At 32.7% G+C, this 19,325-nt stretch overlaps 2 protein-coding genes across 3 annotated transcripts; both read right to left on the bottom strand.

Moving 5' to 3' along the window:
• Positions 1–1,616: 1,616 nt before the first annotated feature.
• LOC133868720 (cytochrome b561 domain-containing protein At4g18260) lies at positions 1,617–4,144 on the bottom strand. Of its 2 annotated transcripts, none has more exons than XM_062305701.1 (4): positions 3,671–4,144; positions 3,317–3,494; positions 2,516–2,664; positions 1,617–1,992 (listed from the first exon to the last, which is right to left on the bottom strand). In XM_062305701.1, exons 1-4 carry the CDS (start codon positions 3,715–3,717, stop codon positions 1,647–1,649), a joined length of 720 nt encoding a protein of 239 aa, XP_062161685.1. In that variant the 5' UTR covers positions 3,718–4,144; the 3' UTR covers positions 1,617–1,646. The 2 variants fall into 2 exon arrangements, with proteins under 2 accessions (XP_062161685.1, XP_062161684.1); XM_062305700.1 differs by having other exon boundaries at positions 3,317–3,481; positions 3,671–4,138.
• A 7,956-nt stretch (positions 4,145–12,100) lies between these two features.
• LOC133869297 (large ribosomal subunit protein eL20) lies at positions 12,101–14,642 on the bottom strand. Its single transcript, XM_062306251.1, has 4 exons — positions 14,506–14,642; positions 14,172–14,287; positions 14,011–14,074; positions 12,101–12,637 (listed from the first exon to the last, which is right to left on the bottom strand). The coding sequence occupies exons 1-4, from the start codon at positions 14,518–14,520 to the stop codon at positions 12,296–12,298; spliced, it is 537 nt and encodes a 178-aa protein (XP_062162235.1). The 5' UTR covers positions 14,521–14,642; the 3' UTR covers positions 12,101–12,295.
• Between the last annotated feature and the right edge of the window lie 4,683 nt (positions 14,643–19,325).

Below are 19,325 nucleotides of genomic sequence, written 5' to 3'. Positions count from 1 at the left end.
TTTTTTTTAAGAAAATAGGGGTATTTTTGGACGAATGACAGAAAGGTAGCTTTCTTGCAACAAATTGGTAGTTTGATGGGTCTAAATGTCACACTTGTCAGTTCGTGAGGCTTTATAAAAAATAGCTCTTAGAGTATTTCTAGTAGTCTCATCAAAATTACTTTTTGGTTATTTTGGTGAGCCAATTTAGTGAATTTGTCCAAAATGACTCTCCAACAGCCTCACCAATTCGATAAAAAAATTTAATGAGTGAACAGTACTCACCAACAATAGTAAGCACGGATTACTCACCAAATCTAAGAAAATAAATAAATAAATTTCTCTCTTATGTATCACACACAATCTTAATTTTGATAAAAATTATTTAAATGAAATAATGATAGTGCATATCTAAAATTGTGAAAGTGTTGGGAGTGCTTTAAAAATTTGGATAATAAAATAAAAATAAAAATAAGATTTTTAATTATTTTAACTAATAAAATTTGACCACCCTATTAAGAATGTTATTAAAGTATTCATATAACTTGGCCCATTAACTTTTCAGTTGCTTTCATTTCTGTGAGCATAAATATGGTCATTATCATTGTAAAGCTGGCAAAATTTGTCAATCAATCTAGTGTTGAATTTTGGATTTTTATTCAAACTTTGGACCCACATCCTGCTCCAATTTTTTTTTTTTTTTTTAAGGAAAAAACAAAAAAAACAAAACAAAATATATATATATTTGCACAGATTTCTATATATTTATTATTTTCAAATCGTCTTACACAAACATCTAGGTAGATATGCAATAGATATTTTATTTTCAAGAAAAAGTTAATCTCATTTTAATTAGATATTTTATGTGTTGAGTCTTACTTATTAACAAAAAATTAAAAAAAAAAAAACTAAAATATTAATTAAATAATTAAATTTATCATTTCTTATTAATATACATTCAAAACAATATTACATAAATATGCATAATTACAAACTTCATAACATTCTCATACAAAGCATTACATAATCATCAATCTATTAATCCATATGCAGAAAACACCCAATTCCCTAATCTCCCATATCACATCAAAGATATACCTGTACGTCATATGAAAAAGAAAATCCTTCACATAGTTGGATACACAGTCCCTACTCTGCTTTTTGATGCATGCACTCCATTAGTATTATCTTTTTACGTGGAAAATATACTTTAGCTCCTTAAATTATTACTATACTTTTATTTACGTTTTTAAATTTTAAAAAGTGACATTCGGCCCATACCACTACTGCAGGTCAAAAATACCCTTAAACTTTTTTAAAAAATGCCATTGAAAAATAATTAAACAAAAAAGGAAAAAAAACTAAAAATACCGAAAATGGGTGGCCCTTTCCATATTAGCCTCCCTTAATTTTTTTTTTTTTTTTTTAAAAAAAAGTTATAAAAAAAAAATGAAATTTGACCTAGTTAAGGGGCCTCGATGTTACTTTTTAAAATTTAAAGGCGTAAATGAAAATATGGTGATAGTTCAAGGGGTTAAAGAATATTTTTTTCCTCTTTTTATGAAATTGCTTTCTACTAGCATAAAGTGCAGACATCAAAAAACAAAGGGCAAATGAGCAACCTGAAAGAAAATAAATGGAGAAAAAAGGTAATAAAGAATCCCATATCAGTCAAACAAATTCCCAAGTGCATTGAGCTTCCCACATGGCTGAGGGAACAACACCTTTTGGATGGGCCTTTCAGGAATCTCTTGATTAGAAAGTACTGTGATAGGTAAATTGCCTAAAGTCACACCTTGCTTTTGCATATACTCCCATTTGTCTTGCAAGAGGTATAAGAAAGCAATGAAAGAGACCTCAGCTGTGAAAAGTATAGTCCAAAGGGTTGCACTTCTTGATGTTTTCTTGATGTAGGCATTTAAGCCTGTGTAGATGTTTATGATCCCACCAAGGGAAATCACTGTCCCAAGCATCCAATGCACAAAGTACCACAAGCTCCTTTCTTTCCTTTCCCTGCAAAAGAAGGGGAATATTGTAGTTTTACATAAATAAAACAGTGTCAACAAAATGCTTTTGTGGTTGAGAATCAACTATTGTTTTTGCTTTTTTGGCTTTGTTGTGTTGTACTGTGGGTATAATCTCCATGTATCTCAGTGTCTTTTTCTTGAAGTTGAGGCTTTTTCTATCAAAGTTCATCTTCTCATCAACGGCTTCTCAGTGTTTCTCCTCTTTCAGCGGCTGTCTGTTGGTGGCCAGTGCAGAAGACCTTAAGCAGGCCAACTTTTCGGCCTGCTTCAAGGCTCATTTCTTGGCTTTTAGCCCAAAATAAAAAAGCCTTGGCCATTTTTTTTTGGGTCATTTCCTAGTTCTTATTTGTACATATTTCAAGCACTTTATTTCTATTTGGGTCTGTTATAGGGGAGTCTACTTCCTCTTGGTTTTTGTTTCCCTGTAACCCGTTTCCCATATTGATTAAAAAAATATAAAAATTGAGAAGCAACTAGTTCAAGTACTGTGAGAAATTTGAATGGATTACCTTTTAGGCCTGAAAAATCCGACCAAGGCTTGCACCCATATGGCACCATAAAGTGCTAGACCTAGTCTTTGGTGGCTGTTATTGAATGCATTATCAAATTTTTTGATCGACATGATAGCTCCAGCTGTGACAAGAAGCACTGAAAACATCTGTCAGATGGAGAACTGGTTAGAATTTATCATGTAGTGGAAGAACTTGAAAGGTTTTCCCCTTCTTTAATTCATCTGAATCTTCAAAAACTAGTGCCTTTTTCATAATTCATAGCCCCATGAAAGATGCCTAAATCATAGTGATGCAGTAGATATGGTGGAATCCTATATTTGACAGTAGCAGTTTGCTTAATTATAGTTCTTACAGAAATGATGATAACTTTTGCAAACTGAATAATAGAGAAAATAAGTAAATTAAGAGAAGAAATACATAATCACTCACTCTCTTTCTGATATTCAAGTTATGATAATTAAATTTGATTAAACCAGTTTAACTTAACTGTTTTCAAACTGTGGGCTACAAAAAGGATAGTCTTTTAAAAAAATTGTGAGCACATCATTAAAGTTAAAGTAACTTATGATGATGTTGTAAACAAAGATCAAAGCTTGAATGATTACTTATTGTTATCTCTGAATTGACATTCTTTGTTCATGTTAAACAAATAAGAGGATATACATTGATATATATATATATATATACACACACACATAATGGTTCACATACACTACATTTCTTTCATTTCAATTTTTCGATCATGAACATTTATGAATAGTATGCAGAAGAAGAAGAAAAAGCTTTAAGCTTATATACCTGCAAAATAGCATGGAGATAGAAAAAGACTTTGACCCGCATGGATCCAGCTTCTTCTCTGCTAGACATTCTGATAATAAGTATCCCAATAGGCATTAAGAACCCCAGTGAAGCCCATAGCAGAACCCCATGAACTGTAACATCAGATATCATCTGAGGACTAAGCTGCAGAAGGTGACTAAATTAACAGTTAATCCTGATGCTTTCTAGATACTAAAAGCTGATTATCATAAAACTAATACATAAATAGCATGAAAAACTTGGCTTGCTGTTGGTTAATGGAATCTTTCTCAAGACTTTCCAGGAGATTAAGAGGAAGAAGAAGAAAAGGAACTTGAAGAAAAACTGATTTACCTTCTGAAAGCTGTGGTGTCTAATGCTGGATTGATTGGATTCTTCATGGAATGAACAGCCGACTAATGGTAGCAGAACAACATAGTATGCAGGGATGGCCAAAGGTGCTAGCTTGTGAAAAAATTTCATGATTCTTCAATCTCCAAGCCAAACAAGAATATAATCTTAATATTCTCTCTCTCTCTCTCTCTCTCTCTCTCTCTCTCTCTCTCTCTTTCTCTCCCTCCCCTTCTCTCTCCTTATCTAAGCTTCACCTTTTCTTCATTCTTTATGAAAGGTAGATGCTTTATGATATAGTTTATTTCAGAGGAAATGAGAGCTTATAAATGGAGTTAACACAAAGCTAGTTGTGTTAGCTCTTCCAGAAACTGCAATTTTTTTACTCTACAAATGTGGTACCTGGTATGATTAGTAAACAGAAAGTAGATAATACCATGCAGTTTAGCTGTGAGCCTGTGACTTTTATAAGCATCGACAATATATGGTGGGTGGTGTGAATGAGAAGATCGACTGGAATTTATAAATTTAACCTATAAACAAAAAACAAAAATATAATGAGAGGGTATGAAAAATTTCAACGATGTGGGGTTAACATGGAGAAGCTTTTGTCTACATAAAGGACAAGGTGGGATTGAAAACAGAAAAGGGTCAAAATTCTAATGGATGAGGACTTGAGAGAGGAGACTCCCACGACATATTTTAAAATATTTTCTTCGTAATTTTATTGTCAAAGGGAAGAAATAATTGTTCCATCCTGAGACCATTGTCTTCCATTTCGCTAAAAGGTGGTTCGACTATTTCCTCAATTATTATTTTAAAAAAATTAAAAATTAAAATTTTTTATATATTTTTTATTTTATTATGGTTAATATGTGTCATAATATGATTGGCGTTGACGTAACATTAGACAGTTTCTATTGGACGGAAGTTGGGTGCGCACTAGGACTTTTTTTTTTTGTGCTTAATTACCACAATGAGTTGTTAACCAATTTTTATACCCCAATAAGCTAATTGTAAATGAGTACAATTACATCATTTACATGGACTAATTTTGAATTTTTCTTAAAAAAAAAAGTTTGAGAAAACTTTACTTAATCCTTATCAACTTCCGTTACATTTGTAATTACTCCTTTAAACTTAAAAAAGTCTCAATTAATTGTATCAATATTTCAATTGTTTTCAGTTTCACCTCTCCTTGAGTCCGTTATGATTTTCCGTTAAATCTTAACGAATGGGTGTCAAAATTATCAAAATACTAATTTTTTTTTTAGGGAAAAAAATTGCAAGAATTTAGGCGTTGGTTAGGATTTAACGGAATTTACAAAAACACTTACACCTGAATCTTTGAAATTTTTTTAATTATTATTTAAAAAAAAAAAACTGGGGTATTTTGGAAGGAGGTCTGAATTTTATTTTTTATTTTTTTTTAAAAAAAAAAAAAAAAGAAAGATGAATACACAAAATTTAAATTTTTTAAAGTTTAGGAAAGTAATTATAAAAGCGGCAACAACTAAAGAGAGTTAAGTAAAATTTCATAATTATTATCTTCCTCTGAGAGTATAAGCCTGACTTTTGGCTCAGCTGCTATCTGTGAACAAGGGTGGTTTATAAATATATATATATATATATATATATATATATATATATATATATATATGAGTGAGCCCCTGTATGGATTAAGTTTTGTTATCCTTTTAGCTGCCATGGAATTTTTCAATTCCTTGAACAATAACCACCGACACCCATGAACCCTGGCCTAACATAATGATCAGTTCCATGACTAATTAACCTCCATGGCCTAACATGATGAGATCTGTGACTAATTCATCTTTTGTTTCGGCTAATGATATGACCAAATTCCTGCATGTGGATGCATTGAAGCACCCCATGACAAATATTGGGCACAAATGCTCTAATTTCTTCAGCCACGTGTTAATTCACCTCAGTTTTTTCAGCCTAAACTGATGTTCAGAAAGAGAGAGAGAGAGAGAGAGAGAGAGAGAGTTAATTCATACTACTAAGTAATTTTTTCTAAAAAAAAAAATTGGGTCATTACAGTTTTTATTATTAGTTTTTATAAATTCATATAATAGTTTAATTTGTATATATGCATGTCACATGGTGTCACATAGATGAAAAAAAAAAAACCAATAAAATTGAACAGATACATTTAATTGTTCCATAACTTAGTAAGTGACACGTAGATTATCACGTTAGTTTATAAAAAAATTATAGTAAAAGCTATAATACTTATGACAACACTCTTAAAGCCGATTTGAAATTACACTGAGAAATATAGATTTTAAAGTCAGAAATAGCTTTTTCTAAAAAGTTTAATTTTTTAAGCTTTTTCTTAAAAGTATGTTTTGGCCATTTTTAGAGCAAGTTAAAAAAGTATTTTTTAAAGCTTCTTAACACAATTCCAAAGAGACTCTGAGCATATATATATATATATATATATATATTTTGAAGTGTTGAAAATTATTTTTTTGAATCTTTCATTGGAAAATAAAGAAAATAAAGAGGTATAATAGTTGTTATATAATAATAGATGGTTCAATATCTCCCAAATGTGGGTAGCCGAGGGGATCATCCCATCATTGTGCCCACCTACTGAATTTTATGCTTGAGGATCCTAGAATTTGCTTCATTATTTTACTGCTTAAAGAAATTAAAGTTATAATCATATCCAAAGGCCCCAACCAGGATTTAGTTAATCAGGGGTTAATTTTTTTTTTTTTTGTTAATTCCTCTACTATAACAATATGTTGGTCATGATAATTTATTTCCCTTCTTGGAGCAAAAAAGAAAAGAAAAGGACTAATCCTCCTCAAATTACTCAAATACATTCCTTGAAAAGAAACTCCCATATGATTAATCTCAAATAAAGGCCAACTGCCCCCAATCATTAGGAAGTGCCAAATAAATAAAAAAATAAAAAAAATAATTGCAGATGATATGATTTTTACCCATCACCAAATTACTTGGTGATATTGTTTGTTGTGGTTAAGTTGTAATATGGGGCAAAACTAGGATTTCAGATATAGAGTGAAGCTTTAAAAAAAAAAATAAGGGGGTAAAAAGTTGATTTTAAAATAATTTTGAGAAACATTTTGGGGTTGTGATAATAAAAATAACTTCTTTTATTTTTTTTTCGAGTAAATAATAAAAAGAACTTGAAACCGAATAGAGACCCCTTCTCTTGATTTTGAATTTGTGCATAGTTTGAGAAGGATGTATAGGCAAGAGGACATTGAGAATCCCGATTCCCTCTCTGTTCCAATTCCTTTCGAATAATAATTGGATTTAACTTATCTTTAAAACAATAAACCCCATTATTTGTTTGCTTATATATTCACCCATTTAAGTATGGAGAGGTATCGGTTAAATTGGTGACGGTACGGATATTTTTGCCTATGAAACCAAAAAGGTCGGTTAATTAACCAACTTCACACCAACAAGAATAAATTTCAACTATTTTGGTTTATTCGGTAAATTCAGTTAATTGTAGAATTTTTATGGGCCAACATAGGTTATTTATTGGCCTAAATGGTTTTTTTTTTTTGCTAAACAAGTGTTTATTGGACATTTTTGGGACTAGACAAGTTAAGTCGGTTCAATTAATTGAGGAAATGAAAAAAATTTACTACCTACTGAATCGATGTCGAAATACTTTTTTTTTTTTTACTACCGACCGTCAAAAGTCGGGAGGCTGTTCGGTGGTGGTCGATAGGTGGCAATTGAATATTCAGTCCACCCCTACGTGGATAAGGAAACATCGAGGGTTTGTCAAAATTGACACTTATGAATATATTGAAGTGGGAAAAAAAGAGACTCAAATGATTAAAAAGGTTAAGATTCTCAACCCATATCTTGGTTTTAAAATTAGGTCGATCCAAAATTGAAAAGGAGGTTATACCTTGATGTGGAGGTCAGAAAAGCTCAATGCTAAAACATCTTTTTGAAAATAATGCAGTAGGAGGGATCCACTTGCATGGCCATCATGGGCATAGTAATGATTACCATGCCATCATGTTGAAGGAGCAATTTCTAAAGCCAACAAGAGATATCATCGGCCGGTAGCCGGTCGATGTCAGCTTTGTTTGGTTCATCACTCAAATGTTACAAAATTTATCTCTAGATGCATGCCTGTGTATTGCGTGAGTACATAGTTACCCAACTGTGAAATTTAAAGCTAACTTTGTTTTTGAAAGTTACCATTAAATTGAAATTTAACGGTAATTTATTTAAAATTTAATGACTTTTAAAATCACCTTTAAACTAGATATGAAATCAAGGGGGTTAGGAAAATTAAACCCTAGTTTTGAATTTTCCTATTAGATAGATAAAGAGATAGAGAAATAGATAAATGTTATATAGTAGACAAGTATTCACATTCTATCCGTCGAAGTTGATGTTGGGCTCCATAGCATGTGATGGAAGAAAACAATTTTTTTTTTTTGACCAAACCACATCGGTTTTGATAGATAGAATGGAGTAATGCTAGAAATCTATTATGTATCACTCTTGTATTCCTTTAAAAATGATATGACTTTTAAAATCTCCATTGGACTTGTGATTGATCACTATTGAATTTTGATCAAATGATGATTTTAAAAGTCATTTCATTTTTTGAGGGATACAAAAGTGACATATGAGAGACTTCTAAAATTACTCTTAGAATGTGGATACTTGTCCAAGTATTTAACATTTCTCAAATATCTTAGGCCTCGTTTGGTTTGCGGAATAGACCTTTGGAATGGAATGGCCATTCTTATGAAGTAGTCATTCTTATGTTTGGTAGGGATTTATTTCTTAGAATATTTATTCTCATTGGAATACCTATTCCCTTACGAAGAGGAATACATATTCCTCTAGAAAATTAGAGGAATAGATATTCCAATGGGAATAGATTAGAAAAAACCACTATTATTTTTTATTTTCTTTTAATTTTTTTTTTCAAAAAAAAAAAAAAAAAAAAAGAAGAAGAAGAAGGGAAAAACGAAACCCTCGGCCACCCCTGAATGGGCTTCGGGGGTGGTTGCGGCCACCCTTGGCTGTTTCGTGGGTGGCCATATTTGTATCTTAAATAGTTAACCAAAATATACTTTATCTATTTTAGCTAATGACTTTTAAAGTACACCCTATATTCGATTATAAATTCTTTTTGTGTACCATTTAAATAATATTTATTTATCTTTTTTTATTCTTTTTTTATTTCTTTTTGAAGGATCGTATTTTTTCGACCGTCATTTTTTCAACGGTTATTTTCTTTTTCATATGGTCATATTTTTCAAAATGTGTGTTCTTCTTTGGAGAGAAATAAATGAAAAAAGAGGAAGGAGAAAAATCATATAGAAAGGGAGGGAGAGAGAAAAACTAAAAAAAAAAAAATTATGCGCCCGTAAATAATGTCAACCCACGCGTAAAGTGACACTGTTCACTAATGCATAAAAAATGCATTTTGCATTTTGTTTGCATAATCCAATGGAGTCGATTTTTGGTAGTTCGGTAAGTCATTTTAATTAAAAAGATAAAATAGCTAACCCATTGTCAAGAATTTGAGAATTTTATTTGTAAACCTTGAAGATAAAACCACTGTGTTAATTTGAATTTAGCATGTGTAATTCTCTTTCTTGAGAAAGGCTAGAAACTATAAGAACTCATACCTTTGTTGTTACAAGGATAAAGACTATATTTGAAATACTACACTGATGTGGTTTTTGGCTGATCTCTTTACAATTGAATTCAAACTAAGATCATGGCTTTGAATGTTTGAATTAAGAGGTGAGTTATTTTGTGCTTCAACAGAAACCATACTACTATCCCACAACTATTTTATTATGTTGATGTGGCAGGATTTAATAACCCTTAAATTTTTTTTTTTTTTTTTTTTTAATAGGAACTTATCAAAATGCTACTAAATCCTGTCATTTCAACAGGGTGGGATAGTGACGTCGTTTCTGGCACTTTCTTTTATGAGTAATGTTACTCTCTACATTCATTTATCCATTATTTTCACACTAGATGTAGCTTATTTTAAGTAACGTTCATCTTTCTTTTTTTTCTTTTTTGAGTGGCCGACCTACTTAAAACGTGCCATGTCAATTGTTATAAGACAAATGTGAGTAATAGCATTACTCTTCTTTTATCCTTTACATTTCCATTTTTTAGGCCCATGAAGAACATATATGAGTCATGACAACGAGCAATGCTATAAGGAAGACTCATGTTCTCTTTGAGTCCTCCCAAAATGGATGTGGCTTTAAAATCATAATTGGATCAAAATTCAATAATAATCTATCATACATGATTTTAAAAGCACATCAATTTTTGAATGACTCAAAGAGCACATGAGTCATCCTTATAGTATTATTCCATAACAACATGCTTGCTCGAAGATGAAAGCACTCATTTTATTGGATGTTCTCATTCAGGGCTAAAATTCCAAAGAAATCTTAGAAATATTTTTTCGAAACAACGAAAGCTACATGTCATCTCCAATGCTAAGGGCTCATTTGGTACATAAAATGATTATTCAATTAGGAAAATTAGTAGTATTATTGAAAGTAAAAGATGGGAATGAAATAGATATTCTTGTTTAATTTCTTAGTTTGGTGACAATACATATGCTTTTATTAGAATTGTAACAAAATTACTAAAATACGCAAAATATACATGAAGAATAAAATAATACTAATAAATTTTTATTAATTTTTTTAGAAAGAAAACAGAAAACCTAAACAAAATTCTTTAGTTGCAAATCACCATGGCAGAACCACAGAGTGGTCTTCACCCACATTCGAAAGAACTGGTTGAGGAAGGATGGAACATAACAAGAGAGGGTAGGACTGTAAACAAGCTAAGTTTGAGCGAGTAGTGTTTGTGCAAACTTGACTCATTTAAATTTATCACGATTCCGAGCTGAGCTCGAACTTATGTATCATGAGCCCGAGCCGAGTTCGAGCTCCTGACGAGTTTTAAAAATTAAGCTCCGCTCGACCAATTTTGTTGTAAGTTATATAGTTTATTTAACATACAAAAAAGAGGAGTGGGCTCATTTAAAAATTAATATTACATTATAGAACATATAAACAATATATATTTTTATTGTATATTAAATAAACTATATAACTTACAAAAAAAAAAATGATGTAATGATTATTAAATATCTAATGATAATACTTATAACATATAATAAAGTGATTACATGTCATATGTCACAATGTTATATTATTATATGATTATATAGTCCTATAATCTTATTATATTACATGAATAATATGATCAAGTATATGGATTGTCATTATATCATATGAAAAATGCTACATGTACTCAAATTTTTATAAATGGAGCCTTACTAACTAATGTAGAACTTATTCATTGGAAATGATTAAAACAATTAATAAAAAGAAATGTTAAGTACCAATGAATAAACTCCGCATCACCCTAATAAGACTCCATTTGTAAAAGTTTAAGTATATGTAGCATTTTTCATATCATATGACTAACAATTAAGTATTGATATTATTCTATTTTACTATTTTATATACAGATAACTAATTAATATATACTAACCAATGACCATTTATTTGTTACTTAATTTATGCTTACATATAATATATATTGTTTGTTAATATACTATATTATAAAAATAAGTTTTATATATATATATATATATATATAAACGAGTCGATCCTTATACAAGCAGGCTTATGGGCTTTAATCGAGTCAAACCGAATTTATACAAATTTGCATCGTTTAATAATCAAGCCTAATTTCGTGTTCACAAGTAGCTTATTTAATAATCAATTCAAGTCCGAGTCGAATTTATTCGAGTCGATTTCGAATAAACTCACGAGTAGCTTAACTAGTCCCTTAAGAGAGGGTGAGTTCTCTTCTGGTTCTTGCTCTTCACTTACCTCAGATTTGGATTGAGGAATGAAAGATGCTGCTTCATCTTTCTCATCCGTAGATATTGAACCCAGTAACCAAAAAAACCAAAAAGAAAGAACATAGAGGAGGAGACAAAAACTTAAATAAAAAAGGATTTCCACCATTTTGCATGGCATGAAAAATAACACGGGAAAGAGAGACTCATTTTATGGTTTTGTGATTTCCAGTTTTATTTAATGCATATTTAGGTTTACATACAACCAAATAATAATAATAATAATAATAATAATAAGTTTCTCAAAATTTAATTTTCAAATTATGTATTATGAATAGCAATTTCATATTATGTGCCATCACGTTGGAATAATAAAAGACATTATTTGAAAATCACTTTTAAGGATAAAAAATTAAAAAGTAAAACATTTCCATGAACACTAAACAGCATTCTCATAAAGACATGGCAGTCTTCTCGTCCAAACCAATCAATTGCACGCGAAAACATTGACATCGAATAGGTAGTAAACAAAAACATAATGAACCAAAACCAAGAATACTGAGTGTTCAGCTCAACTATCATATCTCAACAAAATTATAAAGAAAAACATAAGAAATTCAAAACCTTGAATATAAACTCCAACTCTTAAACAATCACTGACAGGAAGGTCAAATAAAATGATTCAAAAATAGACCAGTCTTAAGACTTCAGAGTTCATTCCTCAAACGGCAAAGTTACATGAACAAGTTGGGTCTCGTTGCTTTGTAAGTGGTCTTCAGCTTCCTGGTTGGTGGCCTAACCTTCTTGAACACCAACGGGAACTTGATTTTGGAGTTATGGAACTGTTTGGTGCTCTCTCTCTTGCAAAGCTTTGCGGGGATGGTGGCAGTCTTGATAATTTGGATGCAAGGAAACCTGACTCTGTGTCGAGATGCCATCTCATTGTACATCTGCTCCACACCCCCATTTAAAGTGGTGTCACGGTACTCCTTGTACATGTTGTGGTAACCAGTTCGGCTTTGATACCTCAACCAAATACCATAGTTCTTGATCTTGGTTGGGTTCTTCTCGAAAATCTACAAAATCCCAGTAATATAGAGAATTACCGTTAGAAAGTAAAGGATTGACAAAAATCTGCAATACAAGAAATTATAAACTTCAACTGACAAATAGATATTTGCGGACTTCTGATTAGGTTGCTTTTTCATATATAATTTCGAAACATCAAGAAATGTTCATGCATACACTCCAAATAATTATAATTTGTAATGCAAAAGAGATAGGAGTAACAATAAAGACTTAAGAAATTATCACCTGAATAAACAAATAACAAGGCAAGTGTTAAATCCAGATTAAAATATGTAAACAACCAAGCAATTTCAAGCTTGAGAATCTTGTTAATGCAGTGACATACCACACAAACAAACTACCTACTCTTGATTCAACAAACTTACGGAACTAGAATCCCTGGTTGGAGATTTAAGTGTAAGGATGTGGAAATTATATGAAAAACAATATATCAAACACAAAGAAGCTGCTATATGGACCTAAGCTCGAGGACTACAAATACTACACAGCATAAAGATCACAAAAATACTGGCAAAGCCTAAAATTTCATGAGAACTAAAACTTACGGGAATTGTCCATCTACGAAAGTAACAGAAAATACAAAGTTGCTTTTTAACTTAAAATTCTAATCACAGATGCACGAGGCACATAGTAGTCAAGTTGAAAGCATAGGCTTCAGAGTGGTAGTTTCACAGACTAGTCTTATTACATTACATTCAAATAGTACACTGAAAGCTCAATTGATGGTGCTAGAATGACAGTGGAACAGGGTACGAAGACAACCTACAAAGCTGCAGTACCAGGCTAAAATTATTTGAAAGGTTTTTCACAAGATATTAGAAAACATATCGTGTAAGTAGTTAATGGTGGACTATAAATTTTTGCTGCTTTTTCATCAAATTAAACTATTATTTTCTTCCACAATCCATTAAAAAAATTCAAGCATACAAGTCTTATGGTTGTAGCCACTGCCAGTTCTAATATGTAGGAATACAATAAATTCAAAGAACTGTTATAATTGTCATTGAAAGAATTACAGCTAGTTTACAATGCACTAATTTTTAATTCAATAGCCCAGACCTCAATGTAATAGCAAACGGAAAAAATAAACCTCAAATACCAACATTAACAAACAACAGATAGCAACGACCCCCGCCACCAGAGGAAACCTCTAACATTAGTAAAGATTAACCCAGAAAATAATGTATTCTCATTCACAGAGAATTTTCATCATAACAAGAACCAAACAAACATTAAGAACACTGTTCCTTCATTAAAATGAAGGAAGCAAGGTCTATACAAGCTACAATTACCTACAAATTATCCGACAAACCATCTTAGACAAAATCGAAAATATACTAAGAGAAATGAGACACTATACCTCGTTAATAGCCAGCACTTGACCATTACTCTTCTTAACCTTCTTCAGCTTCCTCAGAAAATACCTAATCCACACCAACCACACAAAATTAAATCAAATAACCACAAACCCAGATCTCAGTTCCTCCAAAAAAACCCAAAGATCTCAGCCTAATCCCTCACCAAAACTTGGACTTGGCGCGAACCTCGTTCGTAGCCCAGAGTTTCATCCGATAAATCTTCGGGTGCTCATCAGATTCAGTTGGCAGAGCCCTCCCAACGACTTGGTACTGGTGAAACTGCACCTCCAAACCAAAACACCATTAGCAAAAGCCCAAACCCTAATCATCTCTCATGTTTCGAAGAAAATGATAAAAATTACAAATTAGGGGGAGAGGTTCTCAGTTTCGTTTCTTGGATTTTCCCATAAACCAAAATGCAAACATAATATAAACACTAAAATTAGAGACTAAGAGTAGAGATTTCAGTTGATCTGAGAGATGGATCGTAGACTTACCCTGAAAGAAACCATCTCCGAAGCTCGGCCTCTCTTCCTCTCTCTCTCTCGCTCTGCGTCTCTCTCTGTAAGAGAAGCGGAGGGTAGGGTTTTCTTTTGCTTATATAGGAGCTCTGAGGTCAAAACCCTAATATGTAGAGAACTGTTAAAACAACACGTGGGTAGCAGAGGACACGCGTGGGCTTTTTCTTTGGGCCATGCAGGGGACCGGGCCCATTGATATTAAAAAAAATCATTGATATTAAAAAAAAAATACAAAGAGAGGGAAAATCAACATAATATTTAAAGAGAAATGCTTGAGGTACTTGGTACGTGTCTCAACGACACGATACGTGAATTTTAAATTTATATTTTTTATCACTTCGTAATAGTATGAATCAATTGTATTATAATAAGGGTTATCGAACCACAGAGATTATGGGTTGTTTTGCGTAACGAGATATCTAAAGGAACGTATTTAACTTAACTTAAGAGTAAAAATAAAGGAAAGGTTGTAGAATTGAAGCTACAACAATAAGGTGAAGAAATGAAAGCGGAAAATGAAAACAAACTTAAAAGAAACTTAAGGTATTAATCTTGTCCAATCCTCAACCAATGAAATGCTTAAAGTCTATATGGATCTTCCTAATATGCATGATATGAACGCGTAATGGGCGTCAACCATTACAACGATCTCGACACGAAAACACTTTTGTTAAGACGTAATCATAAAGCACCTAGTTTTACATTAAACAACTCCACGTAAAGATTTAAACTACAATTAAAAAACGTTTACTCTACCAAAGGTGTGGAGTGATTAATGCTCCCTAGCTTACTACTCTATAACACATCCTAATAAGCATACACAATATATGAAAACCCTAACTAGGTTACAATGATAAGGTATCTAGTTTCACACCGATCGCATCACGTAAAAGTTACACTATAATTGAAAAACGGTTTAAACTACCAAAGGTGTGAAATGACCGATACTCCCTAGTATACCCTATAAAGTAACTCTAATAGGTAAACATAAATCATGTCAAACTAGAACCATTGTAAAAGACATCGTTCTTGTTTCCAAGAACGTTGATTTTACTCAAGAAATCTAAGAAAACTCATAGACAAGTTTAACTCTTTTTCATGAATAATTAGATTGGAATCTTGAAAACAAAACCTTTTAGCATGGGTTTTGAGATCCTCTAGCCTTACACAATCATCAAACATATCAAGAAAAACTTAAGAACATTAAGAACACTTCATGGTTTTTGGAGAGGATTTAGATCAAACCCTAAGAACTAGGTTAGCTAGACATGAAGTAAACTAATTTAAGCATGAAATTAAAGGAAAACAGTAAAAGAATAAGCTAAAATTGAACTAAACAGTAGATTAAAACTTAAGAAATTCGGATTACAAGCAAAGAAAATAAACCTAAGCTAAAACATGAAGAACAAAGGAAGAAAAAGCAAAGGAAATAATCTCTCTGGATTTCGGTCCAGAGAGTATCAAAGTAAACTAAAACACAAGAAATTAAAGTTGATACACATGAGCAAATCAAAAATCCCCAAAAGATGCATGTTTTAACCTAAAACCCTAATCTCATATATATAGAGATTTAATTTACAAGGGACTCATCAAGGATCAATTCTAGCCCCACAAACAGAGTTGGTCGCCGTCCATTTCTGTCCATTAAACTCAACTTTTGATTTGGATTGCACAAAGATTTGAAAATATCTTGACCTTCTAGAAGATGCAAAGTCAATCGATCGATCGATCGCATCTGGATCGATCGAAGTTGAGTCGACTAAAAGTCGATAGATCGAATTATTGACTGTACAAATAATCGATCGATCGAAATGCCTTGGATGATTTTTTCATCTTCTCAGGATCAGCCTCGAACTCTGGAAATGACCAAAATGTCATTGATGTATTTCCAGGTCTAATTCAAGTGTTTTGAATTAGATTTCCACGAAGACCTGAAAATAAGACAAAACACAAAACTACAACAAAACATTATATATACAACACGAACTAGGTCTAACAAATGCGAATTAAGGGGTCTTAAATCGAATAATTCAAGACTTATCAGTACTTAAACTTTTACAAATAAAACTTTACAAACTGATGTGGCATATGTTTAAAGACGAAAATGCCCTTTTAGCAAAAACCTTATTTCAAGACCACCTATCCGTCAAAGGATGTCTCGCCGGACTTCTCGTCGTCTGTCCGGACGTGAAAGGGCCGGATCTACATCGCCATTCCAAGACCACCAGAACTCCGTGGCCGGACGTCTGCTGTCTGTCTGGGATCCAGCGGCTAGTGGCGTTATCTAGCCACGAACGACCAGATCTAGTCGTTTGTGATTTCTCCAATCACGGCCAGGATATGTTCCCCCCGACCAGAAAGTCCGGATCCCGGCCATCTGTACGGGATCTGGCCCTTCCCCGGCCAGAACGGTCGGATCCCTGCCGTCTGGCCGGGATCCGGCTCTTCCCCGACTAGAAGCTTGATCGGGGTCGAAGTCGAGTTCGAGATTGTCTGGGGTGCTGGGGTTCCGGTGGTCGGGGTCGGAATCGTGGTCGGTTGGCGTGCTGAGTTTCCGGCGATACGATGGTTCCAGCGAGTTGGGTTCAATAGGAGATAAAATGGTATTTTTGTTTATGTACTAAAATTTGTTTTAACGTATTTTAATGTTAAGCTGATATGGAGCCTCTCATGAGCCTCCATGTCACTTTGTAAACTTTTTTTTGTAAAAGTTTAAGTACTCATAGCATTCTTCATATTTAAAAGAGTAATGCTAGAAGGAAAATTCAAAGAAAAACTTCAATTACTACTAATATTTCATCAATTTTGTAATCATACTCTTAAACTATAAAAAGTTTTAATTTAATGTATCCATCTTTCAATTTTTTTTTAATTTCATCGCTCCCTTATAATTTTTCATTAAATCCTAACGGATAAGTGTTAAAATTCCTAAAATACGAGGAGGAGGTAGCCCTTGGCAGGTTGTACCCGCCTTTTAGGAAAACAATTTGCAAGGATTTAGGCATTAGTCAGGATTTAACAGAATTTACAAAAATACCCATACTTGAATCTTTGATTTTTTTTATTTATTTTTTTTAAAAAAAAATTGTATTTTCAAAATTTTGACATGATTTAACAAAAAATTCTAATGGACGGTTGAAATTGAAAAAAAAAATTGAAATATGGATATACTAAATGATGAAAGATCATGGGTAGTAATTGAAATTTTTCCAAGATTCAATGATCCATGTCTTCCATGTGTCCTCACAAAATTGATGTGATTTTTAAAATTACAATTGAATTTATAATATACCACTATTGCATTTTGATCCAATAATAATTTTAAAAGTCATGTCAATTTTGAGATGACACAGAGAGACATGAATTTTCTTTCTAACATTACTCTATTTTAAAAATCTGAATGATAAGAAGCACAGCAGGAAAGGTAGTTTAGGGTAGGGTTGGCAATTTTGACACGACTCGACAACTTGACACGAAATTAGTGGGTTTGAGTTTACTTTAAACAAGTTTGGGTCATAAACGAGCGACCCGTCTATCTCGGTCTGTCGGGTCGGGTCGCGGCCCGCTAGACACGATTGACTCCATTATTTTTTTTTTTTTATTAAAAAAGAAAAAGAAAAGAAAGGGGAATGGGAAATGGGGATTCAACCTTTTCGGGAATGATCTATTGATTTGTTTACTGTTTAGAACTTTTAGCCAAAAAAAAAAAAAAACACACAAAACCGGAAAAACTAAAAAGTGAAAGCTCAAAACCCTAAGTCAGTAAGTCCTAACTTCTTTCTTTTTTGGTTTTTCCTTCAGCCTCGCCAGTCGCCGCGCCGCCGCCCTTCTCTTCCTCTTTAGCTCTGCGCCGCCGCCCCTTCTTCTTCCTCCCGCGAGGCCCAATCGGAAACTGGACCCGCTCGACGCTCGGCCGACTGCCTGATTGCCGACATCTCTGCTCTCCGACTCTCCGCTCGGCCAACTGCTGACATCTTTTGATTCTCTGCTCTCCGACTCTCCCCGTCTCTCTGCTGCTCTTTCTCTCTCTCACTTCTGCCGATGCTGCATCGGGTACCGTCGGATCCGCCAGTATGTTAATAGACTAAAAGTTTATTTCCATTTTTTATTTTTTTATAGCATCATGTGTTTACAAATAAAAATAAAAAATAAAAACCTCTTGCCAGAAGGGCATGAAAACATGTTTACAAATATGTAATACACACAATTAACTTAAATCTAAATGGAGAAAATAAAAAATATGTCTGGTCCAACTAGCACAAATAGGGTCAAAGATCAAACTGACCTATTATTTGAAACCCCCACCCAAAATAATAATAATAATAATAATAATAATAATAAAAATTTAAAAAAAAGAAAAGAAAAGAAGAAGAAGCACTTTAAACGGGTTGTATCGACCCGATTCGACACATTATGTTAAACGGGTTTCACGGGTCGTGTCGAGTGACTCGTGAAATTATCGTGTTTGAGTCGTGTCTGGAGCCCCGACCCGTTAACATAAACGGATCGTGTTTTGGTCTAGGTTAAACGAGTCGTTGGTCTTAACGGGTCGTGTCGGGTACCCGTTTTGCCAACCACTTTGGGGGGACAAAAAATGGTTTTCAGAAACTTTAAAATGTTATTTTTCTCTATTCTTAAATTTTCAACTTATTCATTATCAAAAGACAGAAACAACCCAAAAAAGATGAGTTCTTTAAACTCAAGATTATTTATAAAAACAAATTCTATCTTTTATTATTTGAGTTTCATACCCTTTTTTTTTTTTTTTTACTACACGATTTTCACTCATGTACATA

The sequence above is a fragment of the Alnus glutinosa genome, chromosome 5, assembly GCF_958979055.1.
Source record: "Alnus glutinosa chromosome 5, dhAlnGlut1.1, whole genome shotgun sequence".
Taxonomy (NCBI): Eukaryota; Viridiplantae; Streptophyta; class Magnoliopsida; order Fagales; family Betulaceae; genus Alnus; species Alnus glutinosa.
This window is presented reverse-complemented; position numbering and strand designations above follow the sequence as displayed.

Excerpts from the sequence above, each read along its gene's own strand:
- LOC133869297 (XM_062306251.1), bottom strand. Across the intron at positions 14,075-14,171 it reads CGCGCCAAGTCCAAGTTTTG|GTATTTTCTGAGGAAGCTGA; the intron begins GTGAGGGATTAG and ends GGTGTGGATTAG. Across the intron at positions 12,638-14,010 it reads AAGTGCTGGCTATTAACGAG|ATTTTCGAGAAGAACCCAAC; the intron begins GTATAGTGTCTC and ends GGGATTTTGTAG.
- LOC133868720 (XM_062305700.1), bottom strand. The coding sequence starts at position 3,799 with ATGAAATTTTTTCACAAGCTAGCACCTTTGGCCATCCCTGCATACTAT. Across the intron at positions 3,482-3,670 it reads GACACCACAGCTTTCAGAAG|CTTAGTCCTCAGATGATATC; the intron begins GTAAATCAGTTT and ends CACCTTCTGCAG. Across the intron at positions 2,665-3,316 it reads ATCTCCATGCTATTTTGCAG|ATGTTTTCAGTGCTTCTTGT; the intron begins GTATATAAGCTT and ends TCCATCTGACAG.